The 26,238-nt window shown below is 37.1% G+C and overlaps 1 protein-coding gene across 2 annotated transcripts in view; it reads right to left on the reverse strand.

The window, feature by feature from the left end:
- Positions 1–22,986, reverse strand: part of LOC127434736 (lanC-like protein 2) — a 46,738-nt gene extending 23,752 nt beyond the window's left edge. Inside the window, exons 1-6 of one of the 2 annotated variants that reach the window (XM_051687681.1) lie at positions 22,592–22,986; positions 21,248–21,570; positions 11,569–11,686; positions 11,155–11,362; positions 9,033–9,180; positions 893–1,039 (exon numbers count right to left, since the gene is read on the reverse strand). In XM_051687681.1, coding sequence (XP_051543641.1) covers positions 893–1,039; positions 9,033–9,180; positions 11,155–11,362; positions 11,569–11,686; positions 21,248–21,412 — 786 coding nt within the window. In that variant the 5' untranslated portion in view covers positions 21,413–21,570; positions 22,592–22,986. The remainder of the gene's footprint in view (positions 1–892; positions 1,040–9,032; positions 9,181–11,154; positions 11,363–11,568; positions 11,687–21,247; positions 21,571–22,591) is intronic. The other variant, XM_051687682.1, reaches the window with a different exon arrangement.
- Positions 22,987–26,238: the final 3,252 nt, after the last annotated feature.

The following is a 26,238-nucleotide window of genomic DNA, read 5'->3' on the forward strand; positions in this document are numbered from 1 at the left end:
CTTAATGACATCATCCTCCAGGAAGTGATATCATTTTGGTGAGAAAAGAATAGCAAGAACATCTGCAAGTTTTTGCAATGGATTTTATGAATAATTTGGTGTTATGTGGTATTAGTTGGTTTGTCTCACCCTAAGTCATCCTGTTTTATAAAATTACAGAAATCAAAATTATATCAACATTTTAAAAGATGGTAAAAAACAAAAATGATTTTTTTTAAACTAAACTTCAAGTTGACATCCTCATGTAAGCTAACTTTCAATTCATAACTGAGCAATCAATAACTTTACCAGTGTATTTCTACCCTGTTAGACACCCATGTTAGACAATAGTTCTTGCTATTGTGTAAATAAGTTAAAATTAATTACATTTACATTTATGCATTTGGCAGATGCTTTTATCCAAAGCGACTTACAGTGCTCTTATTACAGGGACAATCCCCCTGGAGCAACCTGGAGTTAAGTGCCTTGCTCAAGGACACAACGGTGATGGCTGTGGTGATTGAACCAGCAACCTTCTGATTACCAGTTATGTGCTTTAGCCCACTACGCCACCACCACTCTGAATAAGCGTCTGAAAGTCTGCTATACCCTTTTATAGAACTAATTCCTTAAACTACATCACTGTCATGTTCATTGTACAAGAGTATCTACATTGCTCCAAGCAAACTATCACATGAAGTGTGCTGATGTATAGTCTTTAAAAAAGGGAAAAACAAAGAGACCCAGACATAACTTTATAATATTCCAAAATTCAGGCCACCAATATCCATTTGACAAAATGTAAAAATACAGTATTTGTGTTTTATGGCACTGCAAGATACAGTAGGCCTACAAACACATAAATGAAGAGACACAGACACAAATAAACACACAAATTCAATGTTTGTCTTACCTGCATGAGCATGTAATAGATGCCTGCCAGACCATGGGCTGCTCCTACATACTGTTTCTTATGCCACTCGTAAAGCAGTGGGCATCGCTCTGTTTTCTTCTCCTCTTTGGACAAGTTCTTCCCCGACTCCAAAATAGCAGTCACCACCTTGGAACAACAGAGAGTCCACTGGGATTAGCTAATAGTACTTTAATGGATCAATGTATTGGTCATTTTACAGTGATCAGCAGGTTTATTCACAGTGGTTCAGCAAAGGTTAAAGAGCAGATGAAAACACTTTGTCAGCAAACGCTGATTAACCGAACAACTGCACTGCAGTAATGCCACTGTAAAATGTTCAACATAGCCATTAAACACATTGCTGCAGAGTAGTTCTGTCAACAGGGTTGAGAAACAAAATTCAAAATTTTCATTGAAATATTTCCAATATTCAAATAATATTCAAATTTTAAAGACATTTTTTCAGTAGTGGTAAAAATCAACAAGACATCAGATTTTTTGTTGTCTCCTACGTCCACAAGAGGGTGCAACAAGTAAGGAAAAATTGACGATTTGACCATTGAAAAATAATGCACACCCGAGGTGGTAATGTGGACACAACGTGCCTCGTTGTGCATTAGCTTTCAATAATTCAACAGGCCAGAGCCCATTATTCCTCTTATCCCACGGTTACCAAACCTTAAGACATTGTTCAGGGTTTTATCGCAAGAAATTACTGGTTTTCATCCCTAAAACGCTCTTGTGAGCGGAATAATTTGCAAAACCAAATGAAACAAACCCCTAACAAACCAAAAAAAAAAAAAAAAAAACTAAACCAAAATCTCAAACAAGAGAAACAAATCCAAACCAAACAAACAAAATAAAACAAAAATAAAAACAAAGAGCCATTGTGAGGGGGAGGGAAATGAAATACCACCCACAGTTTTATGAAAGTCTTATTCTCAGAGTTGCACTGCCCACTATTGTATGCATAACTGATGGGATTAGACATGACACGCTTCCACAACAGACATGTCTCCTGAGAGTCTAGATGGCAGCAGTGAGATGCAGGGCAGTGCTGAAAGATTAACCCGTAAAAGTGATGTTTTATCTGGGGAGCACTGCAGTGGTAGAGAAATGGACAGATGAAAAAATAAATGGCAAAAAGCAGAGGAAGAGAGAAACTAGAAAGTGATAGATGGACATAAGATTGTAATGAGGAGGAGAAATAAGACCAGTTAATGTTAGGAGTAACTGATTCAGAACCACTAAGAGGCTAATTGTGAGTAACTGCATTTGAAGTTCATGTCTCAAACCACCTTGCTGAGATTACTTCAGACAATGGATTGGAGTGACGGGAGAATCGTTGATTCTTAAGTACGTGAGCTTATCACTCAGTATAGGTTCGGTCATTATCTCCTAATTTTGATGTACTATTTAAGGGTTTTGGCTGTAAAATATTTGGGAGGCTTGTCCGAGATTTAAATTTGTGTGGCTTTGTTTGATCTTTTGATCTGTCCACGAATTGTGTGTGTTGCTTTATTGCATGAAATGTAACACAGATACATCACAGTTGTCTGAAGTGGAGTTTGCTTTGCTTGTTTAAAAAATATGCTTAGCAATTTTTGTAGTGCTCTTTATTTCTCATTCACTTTTATTGCTTTCCTACGTTCGATTTAGTTTATTGCAAACCCCAAGCAAGCGGAATTATTTCAAATAAATAGAGTAGATCTTTTGAAAATTGCTGCTTATTATGAAGTTGGAGTTCGTAGTAATCCAAATGCAAACTTCAGGTTTTGTTAGTTGATACGTTGCATAAACAAGGCCTGTTTGGTGAGGAGGAGAACATTTTGGAAGATCCCGAATTAGTGGAAGTCAGTACAGATGTACTTGTGATGCAAGTTAAAAAAAAAAAAAAAATGGAGCTGCAAGCTAAAGAGCACGAAAGAGTTCTTTTGAAGGAGAGAGAGGAATGGGAGTGTGAGAGAGAACGAGAGAGAGAAAAAAAAAAAATAGAGACATGAACTTGAACTGAGAAAGCTCGAAATCGAACAAGCTTGTTGACTTAAAGAGCTGCAATTGAGAAAGGGGTATAACAGGCTCTTTTAAAGAACAAGAGGTGGAGACATTTTTTGCTCTCTTTGAACACATTGCAGCCAATCTGAAGTTGCCGAAAGAAGTCTGACCTATGTTACTGCAGTGCATTTTTGTAGGTAAGCATATTCTACGTTATCGATTGTGGAGTCTCTTGATTACAAAAAAGTGAATGTGGCCATTCTTCGAATTTATGATCTGTGCATGTGAACTGGCTAAAGAAAATCTTGAGATGTCACAGCAAAAAGGTAAACGAGATATGCAATAGCTACACATGACAGAAACAAAAAGACTCGGCTGTGTCATATTAAGATGCTTAAACCTTATTTTGAAAGACTGCTAGTTAAGATTGTGCAGAAGTCGGCTGCTTTAATTCTTCCCAGACAAATTTTTTTTAGCTGTTTGAGAAAAAGGAGCTGTCCAGTGCTGATCTTCCTGCTGTTGTCTGACCTTCCTGCTGTCCTGATGTGAGAGATGGACAGATGATGTCGCTTTTTGGTGCTGAATCTTTGACGTGTACACCTTGCGCCGCCGTTCTCAGTGCTTACTCCATCACCTCCTAAGGAGGAGGATGTTGATGTGCCTGCTGAAAATATCTTTCTTGATTCATATCTTTCTCCTTTGTCAGCTCCAGAACGATCTGGCCTAGGTCTCATAACAACTTGTTCTCTGATGTTCCTTCTCGAACTTCCTTGGTAGAACACAATATTGATGTTGGTGATTCTTCGCTGATTAAACATCATGCCTACAGGGTAAGTCCTGAGAAGCGAGGTGACCTTAAAGGAATAATTCACCCAAAAATGAAAATTCTCTCATCATTTACTCACCCTCATGCCATCCAAGGTCTTTCTTCAACAGCACATAAATTAAGGTTTTTAGGAGAATGTTTCAGCTCTGTAGGTCAATAAAATGCAAATGAATTGGGGGCCACATTTTTGAAGCTCCAAAAAGTACATATAGCCATCATAAAAATAATCCATATGATTCCAGTGGTCTAATTAATGTCTTCTGAAGCTAAATGCTAGGTGTGTGAAAGAAATAGATCAATGTTTAAAAAAATTTTTACTAAAAGTTTTCGCTTCCGGCCAGCTTGTACGTTGATGAGGGTGGAGTTCAAACTGCCTCTTGCGTGACCTAAGCACGTAAGCCTCCTCTGCATAGATATTCATACATGTGAACGGTGGTACTTTTTCGACACAAAAGGAGTTTATGCAGTGGTATGAGCAAGGAGCTCGGTCTGAGGCATCTCCTCCACTCACTCGCATTCAAACCAATTCAAACAGCTCTCTTTGTTCACTGTTCCAAGATGGCGCTGCAGTTGAGATATCCAAATCAGCCGAATGAGGCATCTGTGTATGATTGTCTATGCTCCTCTGTTGTTTACAACACTGCACTTCTGTTTTTTGTTTTTTTCATATTTCACGTGTCAGTTCTCACATGAACTTGCCAACGCGCTTGACCTCGACCCTCGTTAATTTTTAGTAAAAAAAAGTTAAATATTGATTCATTTATTACACACACCTAGCGTTTCGCTTAGAAGACATTAATGTATCCACTGGAGGTGAACGGATTACTTTTATGATGGCTATATGTGTTTTTTGGAGCTTCAAAAATTTGCCACCCATTCACTTGTATTTTATGGACCTACAGAGCTGAAATATTCTTCTACAAATCTTTATTTGTGTTCTGAAAAAGAAAGAAAGTCATACACATCTGGGATGGCATGAGGATGAGTAAATTATGAGAGAATTTTCATTTTTGGGTGAACTATCCCTTTAATACTTAAAAAAGGATTGCCGAGCCCAGCTCAAGTGCAAGGAGCTCACTCTGTGCGCTTGTTAAAAAACAGATAAAACGTTTCATTTTTGCATTGATTTCCAACACAGTAACGGCATAACAAAACCAGACTGCTACCCTTTTCTTTGCATTAAAGATTGCATTGATCATGTTGGAAGTGCTGTTTTTGGCACTAAAATCAATCTGCTAAAAGGGTATTGGCAGGTACCTTTGTCGGCACGTACAAAAGAGATTTCGGAGTTTGTAATGCCTGACAATTTCCTCCAATATACCGAGATGGCTTTTGGTTTACGGAACGCTCCTTCAACCTTTCAGAGGTTGGTAAACCGAGTCAACACGGAGTTGCGGAATTGTGAGGCGAATTTAGATGACCTCGTGGTCTATAGTGCATCTTGGTTGGAACATTTGGAGCAAATTAGTGCTTTGTTTGATTGTTTGTCCAGTGCCAACCAAGTGCGGAAGTGTTGCTATTCTTAAAGAGAACCTATAATGGTTTTTAAACGTGCCTAATTTTGTTTTAAAGGTCTCATATAATAGATTTACATACATCCAAGGTCAAAAAACACTTTAATTTGCTCATAATTTAAATTGCAGCATTACCTTTTTTTTCCCCAGTGTCAAAAAGAACTCGTTTAATGATCCGTTCTAAAGGATTCTTTCAAAACGTGTGCGTTCAATAAAGAAAGTCAAAGTTGCAGATTCAGACCTTTGCCCTAATTATAGCTCTATTCTGGCCCAATACACCACTAGTTACATTATCAGCAAGTTACACTGCTCTACATTTGCCATCTCACTCACTGTTGTACTTCCACTTCCTAAACAACATCACCGAGAGAGTCATCATAAATAATACAACACACCCACACAGAGACAAACAGGTCTGATGTACAACCACAGAGGGTGGCATCACAAAACCACACAATCACCATCTGTGCCCATAAAGCTCTGGCACGCTACAGAACTTAAATACAGTCCTGTATCAAATAGTATGTGTTCATACAATGTGTATAATTTAACAGAGCAAATACATAAAAATAAAAATCTTTATTGAATATGGGATGTGTCCTTATGGGACTTTGTCTTAATTTTGAACAATACATACATGGTTTTTTATTATTATTATTTTTCATTTGAAACCTAACATAATTATTTTTGTGAATTTCTTTTGCTTGAAATACTTGTATTTAAAATAAATGCCACTTGGTTTGTTAATTTTGTTTTTTATATAATACATAGACATTAATATATTTTTAAGTGTGGCTTAACTGTCCAAATACTTTTTGGAGCCACTGTATAGCTAATTTTATTTTCATTATATAGCACTATTAACCTGTAGCTATGTCCCCAAGCCCCCAACTCAATGAGGAAAAATATCAGTGAGAATTCCTTCCTTCATCTTTAAAAGTGCCCCAATTTCAATACAAATCATATAATAAACTTTTCACCTCAAATCTGGTTTTGCTAAGTTTTTTTTTTTTTTCCTGTAGAACTAAGAACAAAAATACTAACTGCATGATTATGGAAGCAAAACTCGAAATACTCCTAATTTAATTTAAGTTTCGATGAGTAATATTTTCCCCAGATCATTTAGATCAGTGCTGTCAAAAAACAGCAAACTGAAGACACATAAAAAGCAGGATAGAGCTATAAAATTCAGAATGTCGCCTACAGAGAGATTGGATGCCAAAAGTGTCATTAGAGAAGTTCTCCATAAAAATGCATATTTTCAAGTGCAGCAAATGTCTATTTTAAGACACTATTTACTGTAAAATGCACTACAGTGGATAAAAAGACTATTTCAGTCCTGTCAGGTCTGCTTTTCTCACACTATAAAGACATTAGTAAGCTACTGCTGAGCTAAAAAAAAGACTGTTGTTGGTCAAAAAACTTAAATCAAGTTTAAATCAAATTATTGTACATCTCTGTATCCAAACACTTAAAGTTCACAAAAAAAATTCATTTTAAGTAGGTATTATAAAAAAAGTAAAATGTTAAATTACTAAACCCTAATTCTGAGAGGTTATTTGTTAAAAAAAAAAAAATAATAATAATAATAATAATAATAATAATATATATATATATATATATATATATATATATATATATATATATATATATATATATATATATATATATTTGTCGATTTTTAGCATTGGCCGATAACCATGTCGGCATGACCGATTAAAGCTGATGTGTGTAGTTTTGTAGGATGTACAATTCTTTCTAGTGTTCCAATGTAATATGCAAAGTCATGCAAAGAACCTGTTTGAAAACAGAGATTATTTTTGCAATTTCATTTGGTGACGCTAGTGGTGCAGTAATTACACACTTCAGCTTTAACTAAAATGACAGCTCCCCACTGTGTCAGTCTCAAAATCTACTGACAGCCTTGTCATTGGATTCAAAATATTTGTGTATTTTGATTTAATATTGTGGCAAAAAATAAATAAATATATATATATATAATAATAATAATTCAAATAATTCCAGCAATTTTGCATATCTCATTTGATTCAATTGTATTACATACATTTCAGTATTACGACAGCCATTGGCTACCCTACTCTATATTTATGGGTTCTGGCATTGGAAAGTCATTTTGAAAAACCCATATTGATTGACCACTTGTTATTTTTCAAGTAGACATTACTACAGAATATAATATACTACAGTTAGAGTATATTACTATATTACTATAAATTCTATACATAACAGATATATAAAAATAGGGAGAGAGGTTATTCAGTTTACAGAACAAACAACAGCCTTTTTGCTGTTTTAGTGCTTATCCACACACAATTTTAATAAGGGATAAGGAAGTTCGCCAACTCTTCAAAATACACATTGCAACAAAAGTACTGCTGAGATACCTCTTATTTTTCTTGAGATGTGAGCTATGCCTCAAAACTATCGTGAGATGCCTACCTTAACATAATGTTTGACCAATGCATCTACAGTAAGATGCCCAAAAAAGATGTATAGGTAGGTAGCTACTTAGGTGTTAGAACAGAACCCATTTCTTTGTGCTTTAATGGGTTCTGCTTGGCTGCTAGCATATTGTTTGCATGGTCAGCCCTGTGACCTGTGCTAAAATAGCCAGAGATGGAGGTATGGAAGAAAGGTGTTCATTTGTGTGTGTGTATGTGTGTGAGACCCAGACTCTTTCAAGTGACTGCAGAGCACACATGCCACACTTTACCAACATTGCCAAATTCTCTACCTCCTCCCTCATCAAAAATAACACACACACGCAAACTCACTTACAAAGTGTCCACTGCTTGATTACTTCCACCTGTGAGGGGTGCAGTGCAGCAGAGTGGAAAAAGTTCTGCATACCTGTCTTGCTGCCTTCAGTCTGAACTACTGCAACACACACTCCTTTTCTCAGATGTCTTTTTAATAACTATCAATTCTATGTATGCTGGATTCAAGTCAACAGCAGTACTAATGTGAGATAATTACTGCTATTATTTCCCAAACATGCCATACATAAAATACACAGTGTGCCAACAAACACATTTCTCTCTTTTTCTCTGGCTGTGTCCCTATTTGCCCTGCCCACATACGCTGTAAAACTGGGTGGTGGCCAACGCACGAAGACTATAATGTATGGCACGCAGTTAAGCGGCCCACGAGAGGCTAAACATTTACAGTTCAGGTCAGTGGATATAATGCATCTGATGACACTTCTGGGAGGAATAGACACACAAACACTCACATGTCCCTCTGGAGATCCTGGAAAACAGAATAAGCTGCAGATTCTTATCAATGCTGATACCTGCCTGTTACGTTCCAATGCTATGTACGTAAATTACCACATTTTGTGCTTCGAATTTTAATATATTAACAGTAGTTTAGTTCTCCCACTAGTCTCAGTCAGTACTATCATGGTATACCTCAGATAACCCCACACTTAAATGGCACATAATAGCAAAACCGATTGTGATTCATCACTTTACATGTCAACACGCTGCTACACAAGGCTAAGTAACCTGCAATGGCTAAATATGTGTGCATTTAGATGAAAGTGAAAACACAGTGATTGCATACTGTCCACAATAAAATGTTGTAAGTTAACCGCATTGGCACTGTAGACATCTGAGATGGTTCAAATTCATTCAGAATAACCGCACAATGTTTTGTGAGTCATCGCGTAAAGTAAAAACTGAGCTGCCAACTAGTCTACTTCTTTTCTGGACATCTGGTCAACTACTAAGAATAGTAATCATGCAGTCCTAATTTACAGTGTAACATAAAATACAACACTCACCTTGGCAATGGTGGTCACGTCCACCGTATCAGGTCCGATTTCTTTGTTGACGTAAAGCAGGGCGTAAAGGTAGCCGGCCCGTCCGTACAGAAGCTCATCAGGAATGTCGGAGTCGGGACTGAGGACTGAATGCTGGAGCTGGAGCAATCTGAAAAGAGAGGAGAGAGAGATGGGAGAGAGTTTTAGAGCTCTAAAACTTCCTACTTCTACAATGTATAGCTATTATTTGCAGCCGCTGTGTGTAATTTCGGTGTCACTCAAACCAAATGGAATTGACAAAATAATGATTATTCCTAAACATCTAATTTTTTCCCGAATTTTGTTTATATTATGCTTTCAATAAGCGTAGATGAAGCATCATTCAACAGCAAGTTCTCAGTTACTGATGTTTTATAGAAATGTGCTATTTGCAGTCAGCCACAGCCATGATTACTTTTTTCAGAGAGTGAAAAAGTCCATCGTTTTAAACGTACAATTCTTACAAAAATACTATTCATTCCTTTCTGTTTAAAAGTTTAGCAGTTAGCAAGAAAGAAAAATAGGCCTACTGAATGCACCTTTAAGTAAGCCTTAAGAGGGAAAAAAACAATTGTTAAAAAGGAAAATTAGTAAGGAAAGAAAGAGGTACAGGAAAAGTTAGAAGTTGAAATCTCTCTTATCTTTGTACAATAGTTCTATTTTATTCAACAATTTTCAGGTTTTTTTGTTTTGTTTTTTGCTCTGAGTCATAACTGAAACCCCTGTGTGACAAGCACAATGAATTGAGAGCAAAATAAGGGCATCGTTAGATCAGGGTTTACAGGATAAATAATCAGACTCATGCTGAGAGCTGCTGTCTAGCAAACCATCCATCAGAGGAAAGGATACAGAGCGCACAGCATGCAGCCCTGCGAAAAACATGCCACCGTACAATCACGCTCCACACTGACTGCATGAGCGAGGTTGAGGATGTTTCAATATAAAAATGGTTGTGCTTCTAAAATGCCTCACAGAAGCAAAAGCAATCTCTACCTCCAGCTCTACAATTATTGTATTCATTTTTTTTTATATATATATAAAATGACATCCAAACCAATGTTCTTTCTAGTTCTAGTGTTCAGCACCAGCAGTAGTTTGAGTACAGATGAAGTGTGGAACTCTGAGTGTAGAACAAAACTTGTGTTCTACCTGAGTGGTTGACTGTTACGAGTATGTCAGTGGCTGATGGCCAATAATGTGTACATATTCACTACCAGGCAAACATTTGGACACGCTTGACTGAATTTATTTCTCTCATTATCTTGAAAACCTTTGATCTAAAGGCTTATGATTGAATGCTTGACATTATCTTTGTAGACATATATAAATTCAGCCTACATATTAATTTCTTTTCAAAATTATAAATTATTTTCTCTCAATTAATTCCAATTGTTTTTTTGAGTCAGGATGGAGTAGTAAAAGCAGCCATCAAGTGACTAGCATATTTGGGAACTTCAATACTGCACTAAAAAATACGTCAGTAAAGCACCCCAGGTGGCACCACATGAAGAAGGACCCCCAGGGGGCCGCAAAGTGGTGCTTGGGGGGCCATGGACATTTTCTGATTAAAAAGGGAAAAAAATGTACATAAATAAATAATGATACTTAAATTTACCAAATTTGAAATGAAAACTGTTTCATCTTGTTTTTTTTTTTTGTCTTTTTATTGTCTTTATAATTTCATGCTTACCATTTTTCAAACAGTATAAATTAAATATGCTTTTATATTTATAGAAAGGGGGTCCCTTGCAAGGGGATCATCATATTTGGGGGTCCTTGGCATCCAAAAGTTTTACATTTGAGAAATTTTAAACATAAGACCAAAAGTAACCGATAAACAAATATATATTCGTCTATCACTACTCTACTTGCTACTGTTATTCATATTTTCTTCATGTTTGCATTGTTGAGAAGAGAGAGGGGGGATAGTGTCAAGACATGAAGCAGACTTCGAACCTGCATCCTACACATGTGCACCACAGCGCAGAAATGTCAAGAGTACATGTTCTAAGGGCTGCACCTTAGCTCTGACTGGGTGTTCATGACAATAGTGAGAGAAACCAGAGAAAGCCAAAAAGAGAGTCTTAAATAGTGAGGCACTTACTTAGTGAGGCACTCCTGGGACTCAGACTGATTTTTTAATCGGTGGTGTACAATGGCACCTACGGCAAGAGGCCCGGCGTCTCCACATAAGAAGGTGACACGCCGGCCATTCAGGTTGCGCAGTGTGCGTTTGACGTAATCCAGAGCACGCTGCAGGTGTGAGGCCTCGTGGGTGACCCGATGAAGCTGCAGGTAGAGCAGGGCTATGCCTGGAGACGACAATCACCTTTCAAAGCATTGGGACTCCAGCATTTACACAGTGAATGTATTGGACTGTTCCACTCTCGAACCATATTATGCCAAATGTACAATATATAAAAGACCTCATTACATCAAAACTTATTCAAATATATTCCAGATAATCCTTTTGCATTAACTGTTTAAGCATGCTGGTTAGCCTCGGTTTAGTATTTACCTGTCCAGCCCGTATAGGTGGAAAAATCGTGTGGATCTGCAGTCTTCAGTCCCTCCTCCATTTGTTGTAGAAGATCATTGATCTTGTTCTGCACTTTCTTCTGAAAGGCATCACTGATCTATTTTCAGAGAAATTAGATTTTCCAACAACTATTAGAAACAAATGAATGTGGTCTTGGGCCAGAGACATACTTTACACAAGTATGCAAACACAGAGAGGAAGGCTTGGCCAATGCATTTCAAGTGTGTAGTCCAATAAGGTACACAATTATCCTGAATTCCTGTGGTTTAAACAAACTTTAGTCAATTGGAGTTACCTTCAAATATCTGTGCCTCTAAACCAAACATGTTAGAATTCAGTAAGTTAGCTTTAAACATGTCAACAGTTTAACTAACATCAACAAGGTTCTTTTTGAAGTGTTGCTCTGCGATTAAAGTAGTTGACCTGAAATAGAAAAATGACCATAAATATTTATGCTAATGCCCACAAGAGCGCCCCATGAGAACGCAACGCATCCTTAAATTGCATTATGAATTGTGTCACATTTCGGAATGCAACAGCGCTTGAACCAGCGCTTGTTTGGCGAACAGTTGTTTTACTAATGACTGAGTTCACATAAAGAGGTACTGGCACTGAGGAATGCAATACATAAACCCACTGTTTTTTTAAAATGGTATGGACCGAGTACAGAGCCTTGTGGGACCCCCACCATAATTCAAAGGAGAATTCACTGATCAGAGACTTCATATAGTGTAATCCATACGTCAAAGACACACTTTTAACTCTTAAATATTAAACTGTACATCAGATGCCTCTTGACCCAAGTGCACATAAAGAGTAAAAATTGAGAGGACACAAAGTCATTTCACAAATGCATGCAAACGGTTCACAATAAAGTCACGAACAACACCAAAAAAAGAGACTAAAATAAAATAGCTAACTGTACCCTGCACCAACAGTCATCTGTGATTTATTGACAATGGTACAAAGGGATATTTGGCAGCTTCGGGATCTTGGTGGTCACTCAAATCCTAAAGCAAGAGTCTTTTGTGTTTTGTTTATTGTAATAATGGGAAATTCGTAATGCATACTGCCATTTCTTTTTCCCCATACAGCTGATGTTACCTCTGAAGGTCTGGGTTCAATAGTTTAGGAACTTTGTGCAAAAAAGTGGGAGCGTGGACAGAATCCAAAGTCTTACTTTCAGCTGCAGCAACATGTCTGTGAGACGAATCCTAATGGAGACCAAACCTCACCTCAAATGCAGGACACTCACCTATAACCAGCATTTCTGATAGACACTGACATACCAAGTCCAAATATAGGCCAATGTAAAAATGGCAGAACCTAGAAATTGTGAGTAAAATATTCCAAATAATATGGGTACTACAATGAAGTGATGGTCTAAGACAGTAATACTATGGTAATTTGATATACCATAGTACTGGTTGCCATATTCATGCTCCATTGTAAGTACAGTACATGGTAATCATGGCACCAGGGTACTTTTAAAGAATATTGTTACAAATAAATATTGTATCTAATCTCTTGTGCTAAACTCAGCAAGGCACCTTTGGACTAAAACAATGCCGATAAACAAGATCAAGTCAGCCCCCTGTTGTGCTCTAAAACGAGTGAAACAACCTCCTTCCTGTTTGCTCATTAGCCTGAAACAACAGCCAGCTGCCTGCTCCAGCAATGAGTGCATTGGCAGATAAAGCCCTACTGCATTTGCAGAGAAGAAACAAGCATGAGTGGAGATTGCGATTGTTTGATGAACCATGACATGCCGCAGTGTGAATCTGGCATGCTGAATTTGAACTGGAGAGGATTCTGAGGCAAGTATCAAATAAAGAAATGATTCTGTACAGATCTTCTCCATCCATGAGAGAATTTCTCTCTATGACCATACAGAAATCTTTTAGTTGAATCACTGCCAGTACTCTATATAGCCTGACTATTACTTAAGCTATAGAACATTTGAACTGACTAGATCTCTCTGACCTGTGTGGCAAACTGAGGGCAGGTCTTTAAAGTCCTATGTGTTGTGTGCATTACATTAATACCATCTCAGCATCATCTCAGCATGTATTATCAAAAACCTGAGATGTGCCTTTTTTGAGTTTGGGGAAGGACTACCTGTTTGATGAAGACAAACAATGGAAGACAGATTAATTATTTTGGAAACCTTTCTGGAAAAAAGGTGCTAATGGCATCTGTGCTTTTGAAAGCAAAATAAATTCTCTGTATAAAGGTTTAGACAGAGCATGCACAATTAAACATTTGGAATTTTGTTATGTATCTGTCCTAGTGTCTTACACTGTATGCCACCATTTCCCAGCTAAGGTAGTTTTTTTTTTGTAAAAAATTTTTTTTTTTTTTAAATTGATATTTCATTAAAAATATCAATATTATTCCAGGGACATACAGTATACAGTATACACTGTATATATCAATCAGTGTCAGAAATTAACTTTTATATTAGGGGACAAATTTTCCCCCCTGCATTTTATTTTTAAGGCCGTTTTTTACCTGTTTGAGGGCAGTTTTTTTTTCTAACCATATAAAACAAACCATCTCCCATCCGTTTGTGTCAAATACTAATATTTAATCAATTTATTAATTCAGATTTATTACCTCTTAACCTAAAATGAAATCAACATCAATATTTAATGTGATAATATGTATAACTAGGACTAAAATAGAAAACTATTTATTTTTATAAATATACTATGTATACATACAGTATATATACATATTATACTGTATGTATGTATATATATATATATATATATATATATATATATATATATATATATATATAGATACACACACACACACACACACACACACACACACACACACACACACATACACACACACAGTATATATATCATTAATTTTTTTATTTTTGTGTGTGGTGGGGCCAGTTAAAATGTAGCAAAAATCCCAATTAAAATCTTAACCGTTGAGCTCTGCAGTTAGGATAGCAAAATACATTAGAAAATGCTTTCCATGTATTTTGTTGTTGATATCAAAGGCTGAGTGTGTCCAATCAAACTCTATGGTACTTTCATCTGTCACTTAGTATTCAACCAATATAGATATACTGCGTGACATGCCCCAAGACAGAAGACAATATGATACAGACTACATAAAAAATTGGTTCACCTGCAAGGATAAACATGGATTGCACCATCCACAACATTGCATAAAAATGTTACATGCATGTCCAGATGGAATCTGTACTATTATCAATTATCAACATAATTGGAAAAACTGAAACTAAACTAAAATACATTTTCATGGCTCTGAAAAAACTAAACTATAAATATTTATTTTTTCGTTTTTGTTGCGACAGGTTTTTAAACCCGCTATCACTAACATTAAATTGCTACTAGGCGGCGATAGCATGAGCAGATGGCCTATTACCCTCATTACATTAGCAAAGACAGAGCAAAATCAGAGGAAATTACTACAGTACATCATGGAGAGAAGCAAAGCAGGTAGAAAACTAGGGTGACCAGAAGTTGGTCCTGGTTTTACGAGGCGTGTCCCGGTGTCCTGTCATTTCTCTAAAAAAATATAATAATGTCCCGGATTCAGTTGTTAGGCTCACTGATTTTTTTTCTTTGAAATTAAATATCCTCAATGTCCTTATTGGTATCGTGTCTGGTATCGGTTACAGGGAAGAGTAGATATTTTATTGCCTTACACGATGATTTAATGATACTTTCATTCTAGTTTTGCAGCAATCCACTCAGAAGCTATCTGGTTACCATGACAACGACTCACACGCTTGGCACACTTTGCTGCTATTTGTCATCATCCAATGCAAATTAGAAATGTCTAAACAAAAATGAATGTTCAACAAGCTGAAATAAGCCAATCTATTTCTTTGCACAACACGTGAAAATGGAATTGAAATGTTTTGCTGTCACAGTTAATGTTCACTTTCCCATGGCCACAGTGTTAAATAAGAGACTGCAGGTCATATTCATACAGCTGTATTTTTGTTTAAATAGTACAAGCACTTAAATGTGGTAATGTGGAATTGAAGTTCCAGTGTTGCAAATTTTGTGTAAAATTGTGTAGCTGACAAGAAATTTAAAGCACTGACAAGTCATATCATTATTACACATGCAATATGACATCATATGAATAGAATAGGCTATATGGAATTTGTACATTTTACAAATATATAAAATAATTTGGTTAAAATCATATAAAACAATATATAATAAAATAAAATAACATTTCACATAATAAAAGATGTTATATTGAATTTTAATACAATGTATATATATATACACACACACACACACACACACGGTAAACGCACTAGCCATGTCTGGGACTTCAATGACACATTTGAACCTTTATTAGAATGACTGTTTGTTGTGTTGCCAATGCGTGATGTTAAAACAAAAAGAACAGAAACAATATAATATCCAGGAATTTATTCTGACTTTCACTTTCTTTCTCTCTCTCTATCTCTCTCCCACCCACACACACACACACTAGGGCTGTCAAATTAAAATTTGAAATTTAGGGTCCTGGGTAGCTCAGTGAGTACTGACGCTCACTACCACACTTGGAGTCGTGTGTTCGAATCCAGGGTTTGCTGAGTGACTCCAGCCAGTACTCCTAAGCAACCAAATTGGCCCAGTTGCTAGGGAGGGTAGAGTCACGCGGGGTAACCTCCTCGTGGTCGCGATTAGTGGTTCTCGCTCTCAATGGGGCGCGTGGTAAGTGGATCGTGGAGAGTAGAATGAGCCTCCACATGCTGTGAGTCTCCGCGGTGTCATGCACAGCGAGCCACGTGATAAGATGCATGGATTGACGGTCTCAGAAGCGGAGGCAACTGAGTCTTGTCCTCCGCCACCCGAATTGAGGTGTTTAACCACGCCACCACGAGGACCTACTAAGTAGTGGGAATTTTGCATTCCAAATAGGGAGAAAAGGGGATTAAAAAAAAAGGTATTTAAAAAAAAAAAAAAAAAAAAAAAATTTGAATATTCTTCGAATTTAAGAACAAAATGCACATTCGAATGCTAAAACTGTGCATTCGAATTCTGGATGTGTGCCAAGCAATGACGATGACTTCAGATCGATCACTAAAAAAGGCTAGACAGAGTGCAACAAATACAGTTTAACAGAAAGCAGGTGTCCCAATATAAAGTTCTTTTTAATTAGACACAGCATCTAAAAATCAGCGCTCCTGCACGAGATGTTGAATAATCAAAAACAAAGCGAAACAAAGATGTTCGTCTAGCACATTTTTACATGGAAAAACAAATGGATGGTTGCAAAAGCGTTCGGTGTGAACAGCCCCTTACAGTTCGTAGAGGTACTTGGCTATTCCGTCTTGCTCTCTTATAAGCGTTTCTCAGATTAAACAATTAGTTTTTTTAAACGCTCTGTCAGGAAGGATGATTAACTTGGAAATGTGTGTCTCGAGATCCTCGCATTCAGTTCCAGTCTGTTCAGTTCCATCTGGCCTGGACTCATAGTCTGAGCCGCTTCACCACTGAGTTCAGTCGAATACCACTGCTATCTGTGAATATTACTACTCTATATACAACTGTACTGAATAAAAAACAATGTGGTATTTTGCTGTTATTATGAAGCTTGAGTCTGGGGTAGTATACTGTGGCAACAGTGCAATGTAATGCCATGTGTACTGTCTATTGAAATGTCTACCCCCCTCATTTTAATTTTTAATTAGCATTTGAAAATATGGACCAAAAACTTTTTATTAATTTTATGCACATTAGTTGAAAATGGAATGCTCTTTTTTTAACAGCCAGGAATGTTCTTTGCAATAATATAACGGTGCTGTATGGTTTATGTATTTAATGCGCCCTCTTGTGGACTAAGGAAACAACGTCAATTTAAAAATCAGCTGACCTTAAAATTCTAATATTATTTGAATTTTGAAAATATTTAAGGTAAAAATTCTAATTTAGTTTCTCTGTCCAATTGACAGCCCTAACACACACACATACACGCACACTCTTTTCACTCATTCTGTCTTACTCTTGTCAATCAGTGATTTGTTTTACATTTCATTTGGAATGGGAATAGAGTTTTGTTTGAGATTCAGTTTTCAAAGTTGCGACAAGACTTACTTTCTCATGTCAAATGCACTAAAGAGGACTTTGTGTTTTCTTCTAATGTAATATCAGTAATGAAATTCAGCTGGTCTTATTAAAATGAAGATTTTTATTATTGTAAGTATTATTTACAAACTGTACATTTGGGTGTCCAGCTATACGACCCACATTGCACAAATGCCTGTTTTTCCCATTCTACATGTATCACTTGATTTAAAAACTAAAACTAAAATAAAAACTAAATGTAATGAACATCTAAAACTAAACTATAAAATATTTAAAAACTGAAACTAAACTAAAACTAACAAGGAACTAACAAACAAAACGAAAACTAAACTAAATTGGAGCGAACAATTTAAAACCAAATAGAAATAAAAACTAAATTAAAAATGTTAAGCTATTATAACCTTGGTCCGGACGAGTTGTCAACTGTTTAGAAGGTGCAATGAACATTGTTTCTGGACTGTTCTTTCCTTAAGTTGTATTTGATATCAGCCATATCGGCTCTCTGCCACTTTTAATTATATAATAAAATGTTGTATCTTTTGAAAGGCTTTGTCGGATTTGAATGAAAATTGGTATGCATCACCAACATCATGTCCTGAGGATACCTAAGCAGTTTGGAGACAGCGCCATATTGTGGTCAAAATTCTTAGTCAATGTAAACATAACATTTGATGTACGTATCATTGCTTCATTATTTTAAGGTTTTAGAAAATGCAGAGAGAACTTTCTAAATGAAGTCGCACACTGAAGTCGTTGTGAAGAAGGCTCATCAGCGCCTCTTCTTCCTGAGACGGCTGAGGAAGTTTGGAATGAACTGCCACATCCTCACACGGTTCTACACCAGCACTGTAGAGAGCATCCTGACTAACTGCATCTCCGCCTGGTACGGCAATAGCACCGCCCACAACCGCAAAGCACAGCAAAGGGTGGTGCGAACTGCCAGACACATCATCAGAGGTGAGCTTCCCTCCCTCCAGGAAATATATACAAGGCGGTGTGTGAAAAAAGCTCGGAGGATCATCAGAGACTCCAGCCACCCGAGCCATGGGCTGTTCTCACTGCTACCATCAGGCAGGCAGTATCGCAGCATCAGGACCCGCACCAGCCGACTCCATGATAGCTTCTTCCCCCAAGCAATCAGACTTTTGAACTCTTGATCTCTCACGATCAATATACATCAGCACTGCACTTTATTAATCTTATTATCTCACACTGGACTGTCATAAATTATATTCTCTTAACAACACACTGGCAACTGACTATCAACCGACAGCCTGAATGTCAATACAGTACAATACAGCCTACTGTACATTCTATATATACTACTATATATACTTTTTTATTTTTATTGAATAATGTGTATCTATATTGTGCATACTGTATACTGTACAGTGTATGTTATTATTTGGATATTGTTGTAATTATAGTGTATATTAGACTTTAAATTGTGTTGTGTTAATTTGATGTTATTGTAAACTGGTATATGTCTCATCACTGTCACGACTGCTATATTGATCGTAACTGCACCCAAGAATTTCACACACCATTGCACTTGTGTATATGGCTGTGTGACGATAAATGTGATTTGATTTGAAATGTATTTATTTATTTTTTCATTTAAAACCTGCTGACTCTCAGCTTGGTATGTCTCTTTACCACCTGTTCAGTTTGTGGCCATGTAGTGTTGCTGTGTACAGAGGGTACTGGTTTGAATCCAGCTTGGTGCGACTTATTATTATTCCTCCCAATGGGAGTATATGACCTTCCGGTGGCTGTCAATCAAGAGGCAGCATTGTTAAGTGGATTGTGCACAGAGCTGTAATACAAAAAAGATACAGGTACGAACCCTGCTTGGGATGACTCTTAAACATGTGTGCATTTGCAAAATATTTCATAGCCACTCTGAGGGTCCTATAGGTCCTGTAGGCCATATAGGCCATTTAGGGGCGTGGCCCCATTATTGCTGCTTGCAGCTATATTTTATTAATGTATTTCTCAAAACAATCATGCTGCAGTTAAAATTAGGTTGGCTTGAGCATTCAGCATCTTTTCAACTTTGGCTTTCGTGCATGGACGTGTTGTTAAAATGTAAATTAGTGATATTAGGTGGCTGCGACGTAATGTATGATGTCCATAGGGTGTCTTGTTAATTGTGAAACTGTGTTTTCTTAATGGCATGAATCACACTGAAGGTCTAGACTTAAAATGCACGGGTCGCCACTGACACACACTCATAAAGTGCATGTAGGCCACAGCTTTGGCAGGTGCATACGCTGCGGTTCATCTACATAGCAGACTGCAGAAGTCTACCAGATATCCAAAAGTCCAGTAGTGTAGTCTAGGGAATACGCTGGCATACGGCGTATGCCAACCTATCTCTCTTAGGATTTTGCGTATGCCCACCTAAAATAAGTGATGATACCCATTACGTATGGCCGCCAGAACAAGTAGGCTTTTGACCAGGAACTTTTTCAATCTACTAACAGGATGCCGCAAGCACTGTTGATGGAATGTTTTTATGTATTTATTTTTTTAAGTGTACAGAGATTCTCTCTAAACATGCGCAGAGCTGCGGGAAGCAGGAGAGCAACTGATGGTAGTGATGGGTCGTTCATGAACGATTTGTTCATTTTGAATGAATCTTTTATGTGACTCAGAAGAACGAGTAGTCTCAGAGAGTGATTTGTTCATTTTGTGTTGGATGCGCATGCGCACTGCGCAACCTCCGTTTGTTATGTGAAAACCGCACCTTTCAGCTCTTTTGGCCGAGTCGTTTGTTATTTTGTCACGTGACAGCCGTATATACTATGCATTGCTCACACAGGAAACATAAATTATTAGTTCACCTCTGAGTCTTCTTGTCTTCGTTATTTTGTCACGTGACAGCCGTATACGCTATATGTATACGGCTGTCACATGACAAAAGAACGTACGACTTGGACCAGATGACTCAGGAGGTGAACTAATCATTTCTGTTTCTCATCATTTGTTCTTGGCTGCATTATCAATTTTTCCTTATTGGGACTATAATCAAAGTTTGCGTAAGTAGACGTGTTTGGTGTAGACAGACACCCGACTAAGCTGATCCACCAATCAGAGCGTTCATTTCAGACGCGATTGGATATTTGCTAAACCAATCATATTTTCCTTTTCAGTAAGGGGCGGGTCCTTCATAAATTCACAGTATGCCCACCTCTTCAGACATTACTACACCACTGCAACAATCCCGCCAATACGTACTCATAGAGCACCCTAAAAACAATCTAAAGGAAAATCTCAGCTTTAAACTGCCTTAGAAATGCAGGAAATCTGCTGTGTGCAATTTGGGTCATGCTGACTTAGCCTACTATATTTGGACTTACTATAAACTTAAGAATAACACATTATTTTTGCACATGTAAATAAACATCATAAATATAAGAACGTTAAATATCACATAAATGATCAACTTTTTGACTCTCTATTTGTGACAAATGCTGTGTGTCAAAATCTATAGCACAATGTATGTAAACACAGGCCACTTCTGCAGCAAACATGCAAATAAATCGATCACAGACCTTTCCATTCGCATCAAAGGGGTCGTTGCTGTTACTGTCAGCTCCTGAATTTGACACAAGGACTCCCTGGTCCCAGTCCGGGAAAGGGTTTATGAAACTGCGCTCCTCCATCTCTGACTCTCCGCCTGTGGCCAACTTCAGTCTCTTCGACATATTTTCTCCCATGTCAACGGCGGCCCGCCAGGGACAAACTTACTACGGCTGGCGTGTGGCGAAAACGCGTTTTCGTTTTGTTTTTTCGTGTCTGGTCCTGATGCTGTTTGGTTGCGTGATCCCACTGTTAAAGTTTAGAAATCTCTCCCAAAGTATTCAGGGCTATGTCCCTTTTGAAAAAAAATAAAATAAATTTACTATTATATGGGTCGATGAAATGACGCCCATTTTTTGTCTGGATCCAAGTTATTCAAAAATACATAAACAAATGCAATTCACACAAAACAGTTCTTTAAATAAACCTTTACAATTATTAACATTTTTCCTTTTCGTAGTTCAATATAATCTTAATTGTTTTTCTTTTTTTTTCTGGGGCTTAAAGTAAAAACATAAATGTAAAAAAAAAAATTGTCTAAGTGGTGTAACTATCCAGAGACAGTAAAAAAATAAATAAATAAATAAACAAATAAAAGTCTTATTAAAAGCTGAAAGTCTTGAAAAAATAAATGGTGGTATAAAAGCAGTTTGAAATATTTGTTTAATATTATTATTATTATTATTATTATTTTAAATAAACAGTGAAACAATTTGTAAAAAAACAAAACAAAACAAAAATCATCAAATCAAAGTCAGGTTGTGTAACCAACATTACCTGAATATTGGTTACACCAACGCCGTTCTGTTGTCATGTGACAAAAAATAAATACAATAAAATAAAAAAACGTAAAATTTTTACACCCAAATGTTTTTTTTTTTAAAGGAACGTAGGCATACATTTTTAATAATATATAGGTATTTTAATACCTTTTAAGTATTATTTTTAATTCTAGAAATATTTTTATTATGAATATAAAAAATATAAATACATATTAAAACATATTTATATACTTACAAATATATGACCAACATGGACACGAATATTACATTTCAACGAACTAGACGTGTGTTTAAAACTAGATTTTTAAAAGATCCATGTCAATGATCCATGAACACTAAATTCAGTTAAATCAAGTCTGCTGTTCATTGAAAGTGCACGTCCAAAACATGAGCACAATTCGTCGTCGTAAGACTATTTCTAGCAAAGCAGTACATGTCCATGCACATCACAGTTTTGAATACAAGAGTTTATATTCATTATAGAGCATTCCATTCATAAGAAGTGAACGCGTTTAAAAGCAAACGAGCACTTACATTTTTACATTTCTCGTTCAGTGCAGCATCATCGAGGGACGCAGAGCTTGAACTGAAGCAGGATGATTTTAGTCCTAAAGAATACTGTCAGCATGAAAGCTTTTCATTCAGCATCCTCCAAAAGAAGCGATCAATGCGATCTGATCAATTAAAGCTGGTCTGGATGCATTGTCTTCAATTGCAATTCCCATATGCCATTTACCAGTCCTTTCCTTTCTTATTTCCGGGCTTTGACTTTCTCTTTTTACATTCACGCACTGAGTGGATCTCAGATCCTGCTGGTGTCACCCGAGCAGGATAGACGATGGTGCTGCATATATCTTGAGGACTTTTAAAGCATAGGACAAAACAGATGGAGAGTTCACTGTGTGATTTGCTCCACCATCCAGAATTATACAGCAAAACAAATCCATAAACCCCCCTCAGCCGCGTGTTCTCTCTCTCTCTCTCTCTCTCTCTCTCTCTCTCTCTCTCTCTCTCTCTCTCTCTCTCTCACACACACACACACACACACACACACACACACACACACAGGCACAATACGATCCGTTCACACCACATCTACAGAATATGACATAATTAGATCTTGATTTAAGAAGACGTGTGTGCCTTTTCACATAGGCCTGTGTCTTTTGTATAATTATATATCTGCAATAGTTGTTAACAATAGGCCCAGTGTGTGTGTGTGTGTATACATACTGTATATATATATATAGAGAGAGAGAGAGAGAGAGAGAGAGAGAGAGAGAGAGAGCTCAATAAAAAAAATTAAGAGACCACTGCAAAATTATCAGTTTCTCTTGATTTACTATGTATAGGTATGTGTTTGAGTAAAATGAACATTTTTGTTTTATTCTATAAAGTACTGACAACATTTCTCCCAAATTCCAAATAAACATATTGCCATTTAGAGCATTTATTTGCAGAAAATGACAACTGGTCAAAATAACAAAAAAGATGCAGTGTTTTCAGACCACAAATACTGCAAAGAAAATAAGTTCATTCCTTGTTGAAGCACCCCCAGATATTCACAAAGACAAATCTGCCCGATTCCAGCCTTGCTGATGCACCCACAGACCATCACAGTTCCTCAACCAAATTTCACAGTGAGTGTGAGACACTGTGGCTTAAAGGTCACTCTAGGTCTCCATCTAACCATTAGATAACCAGGTGGAAGATCGGTGATGATCTGGGGGTCCTTCAGCAAGACTGGAATCGGGTAGATTCATCTTTGTGAAGGTCGCATGAATCAAACCACATAAAAGGTTATCCTGGAAGAAAACTTGCTTCCTTCTGCTCTGACAATGTTCCCCAACTCTGAGGATTGTTTTTTTCAGCAGGACAATACTCCATGCCACACAGCCAGGTCAATCAAGGTGTGGATGGAGGACCACCGGAACATGACCCTGTCATGGCCAGCCCAATCTCCAGACCTGAACCCCATTAAAAACCTCTGGAATGTGATCAAGAGGAAGATGGATGGCCACAAGCCATCAAACAAAGCCGAGCTGCTTGAATTTTTGCGCCAGGAGTGGCATAAAGTCACTCAACAGCAATGTGAAAGACTGGAAGAGAGCATGCAAGATGCATGAAAGCTGTAATTGAAAATCAGGGTTATTCCACCAAATATTGATTTCTGAACTCTTCCTAAGTTAAAACATTAGTATTGTGTTGTTTAAAAATGAATATAAATTTGTTTTCTTTTCATTATTCGAGGTCTGAAAACACTGCATCTTTTTTGTTATTTTGGCCAGTTGTCATTTTCTGCAAATAAATGCTCTAAATGACAATATTTTTTTATGGAATTGGGAGAAATGTTGTCAGTACTCTATAGAATAAAACAAAAAAGTTCATTTTACACAAACACATACCTATAAATAGTAAATCCAGAGAAACTGATAATTTTGCAGTGGTCTCTTAATTTTTTCCAGAGCTGTATATATACAGGTGCATCTCAATAAATTAGAATGTCGTGGAAAAGTTCATTTATTTCAGTAATTCAACTCAAATTGTGAAACTCGTGTATTAAATAAATTCAATGCACACAGACTGAAGTAGTTTAAGTCTTTGGTTCTTTTAATTGTGATGATTTTGCTCACATTTAACAAAAACCCACCAATTCACTATCTCAAAAAATTAGAATACATCATAAGACCAATAAAAAAAAACATTTTTAGTGAATTGTTGGCCTTCTGGAAAGTATGTTAATTTACTGTATATGTACTCAATACTTGGTAGGGGCTCCTTTTGCTTTAATTACTGCCTCAATTCAGCGTGGCATGGAGGTGATCAGTTTGTGGCACTGCTGAGGTGGTATGGAAGCCCAGGTTTCTTTGACAGTGGCCTTCAGCTCATCTGAATTTTTTGGTCTCTTGTTTCTCATTTTCCTCTTGACAATACCCCATAGATTCTCTATGGGGTTCAGGTCTGGTGAGTTTGCTGGCCAGTCAAGCACACCAACACCATGGTCATTTAACCAACTTTTGGTGCTTTTGGCAGTGTGGGCAGGTGCCAAATCCTGCTGGAAAACGAAATCAGCATCTTTAAAAAGCTGGTCAGCAGAAGGAAGCATGAAGTGCTCCAAAATTTCTTGGTAAACGGGTGCAGTGACTTTGGTTTTCAAAAAACACAATGGACCAACACCAGCAGATGACATTGCACCCCAAATCATCACAGACTGTGGAAACTTAACACTGGACTTCAAGCAACTTGGGCTATGAGCTTCTCCACCTTTCCTCCAGACTCTAGGACCTTGGTTTCCAAATGAAATACAAAACTTGCTCTCATCTGAAAAGAGGACTTTGGAACACTGGACAACAGTCCAGTTCTTCTTCTCCTTAGCCCAGGTAAGACGCCTCTGATGTTGTCTGTGGTTCAGGAGTGGCTTAACAAGAGGAATACGACAACTGTAGCCAAATTCCTTGACATGTCTGTGTGTGGTTGATGCCTTGACCCCAGCCTCAGTCCATTCCTTGTGAAGTTCACCCAAATTCTAGAATCGATTTTGCTTGACAATCCTCATAAGGCTGTGGTTCTCTCGGTTGGTTGTGCATCTTTTTCTTCCACACTTTTTCCTTCCACTCAACTTTCTGTTTACATGCTTGGATACAGCACTCTGTGAACAGCCAGCTTCTTTGGCAATGAATGTTTGTGGCTTACCCTCCTTGTGAAGGGTGTCAATGATTGTCTTCTGGACAACTGTCAGATCGGCAGTCTTCCCCATGATTGTATAGCCTAGTGAACCAAACTGAGAGACCATTCTGAAGGCTCAGAAAACCTTTGCAGGTGTTTTGAGTTGATTAGCTGATTGGCATGTCACTATATTCTAATTTTTTGAGATAGTGAATTGGTGGGTTTTTGTTAAATGTGAGCCAAAATCATCACAATTAAAAGAACCAAAGACTTAAACTACTTCAGTCTGTGTGCATTGAATTTATTTAATACACGAGTTTCACAATTTGAGTTGAATTACTGAAATAAATGAACTTTTCCATGACATTCTAATTTATTGAGATGCACCTGTATATATATATATATACACACACTGCCAGCCAAAAGTTTGGAATAATGTGATTTTGCTTTTATGGTAAGAAATCGGTACTTTTATTCACCAAAGTGGCATTCAACTGATCACAATGTATAGTCAG

This window comes from Myxocyprinus asiaticus, chromosome 44 (assembly GCF_019703515.2).
Source record: "Myxocyprinus asiaticus isolate MX2 ecotype Aquarium Trade chromosome 44, UBuf_Myxa_2, whole genome shotgun sequence".
NCBI lineage: Eukaryota > Metazoa > Chordata > Actinopteri > Cypriniformes > Catostomidae > Myxocyprinus > Myxocyprinus asiaticus.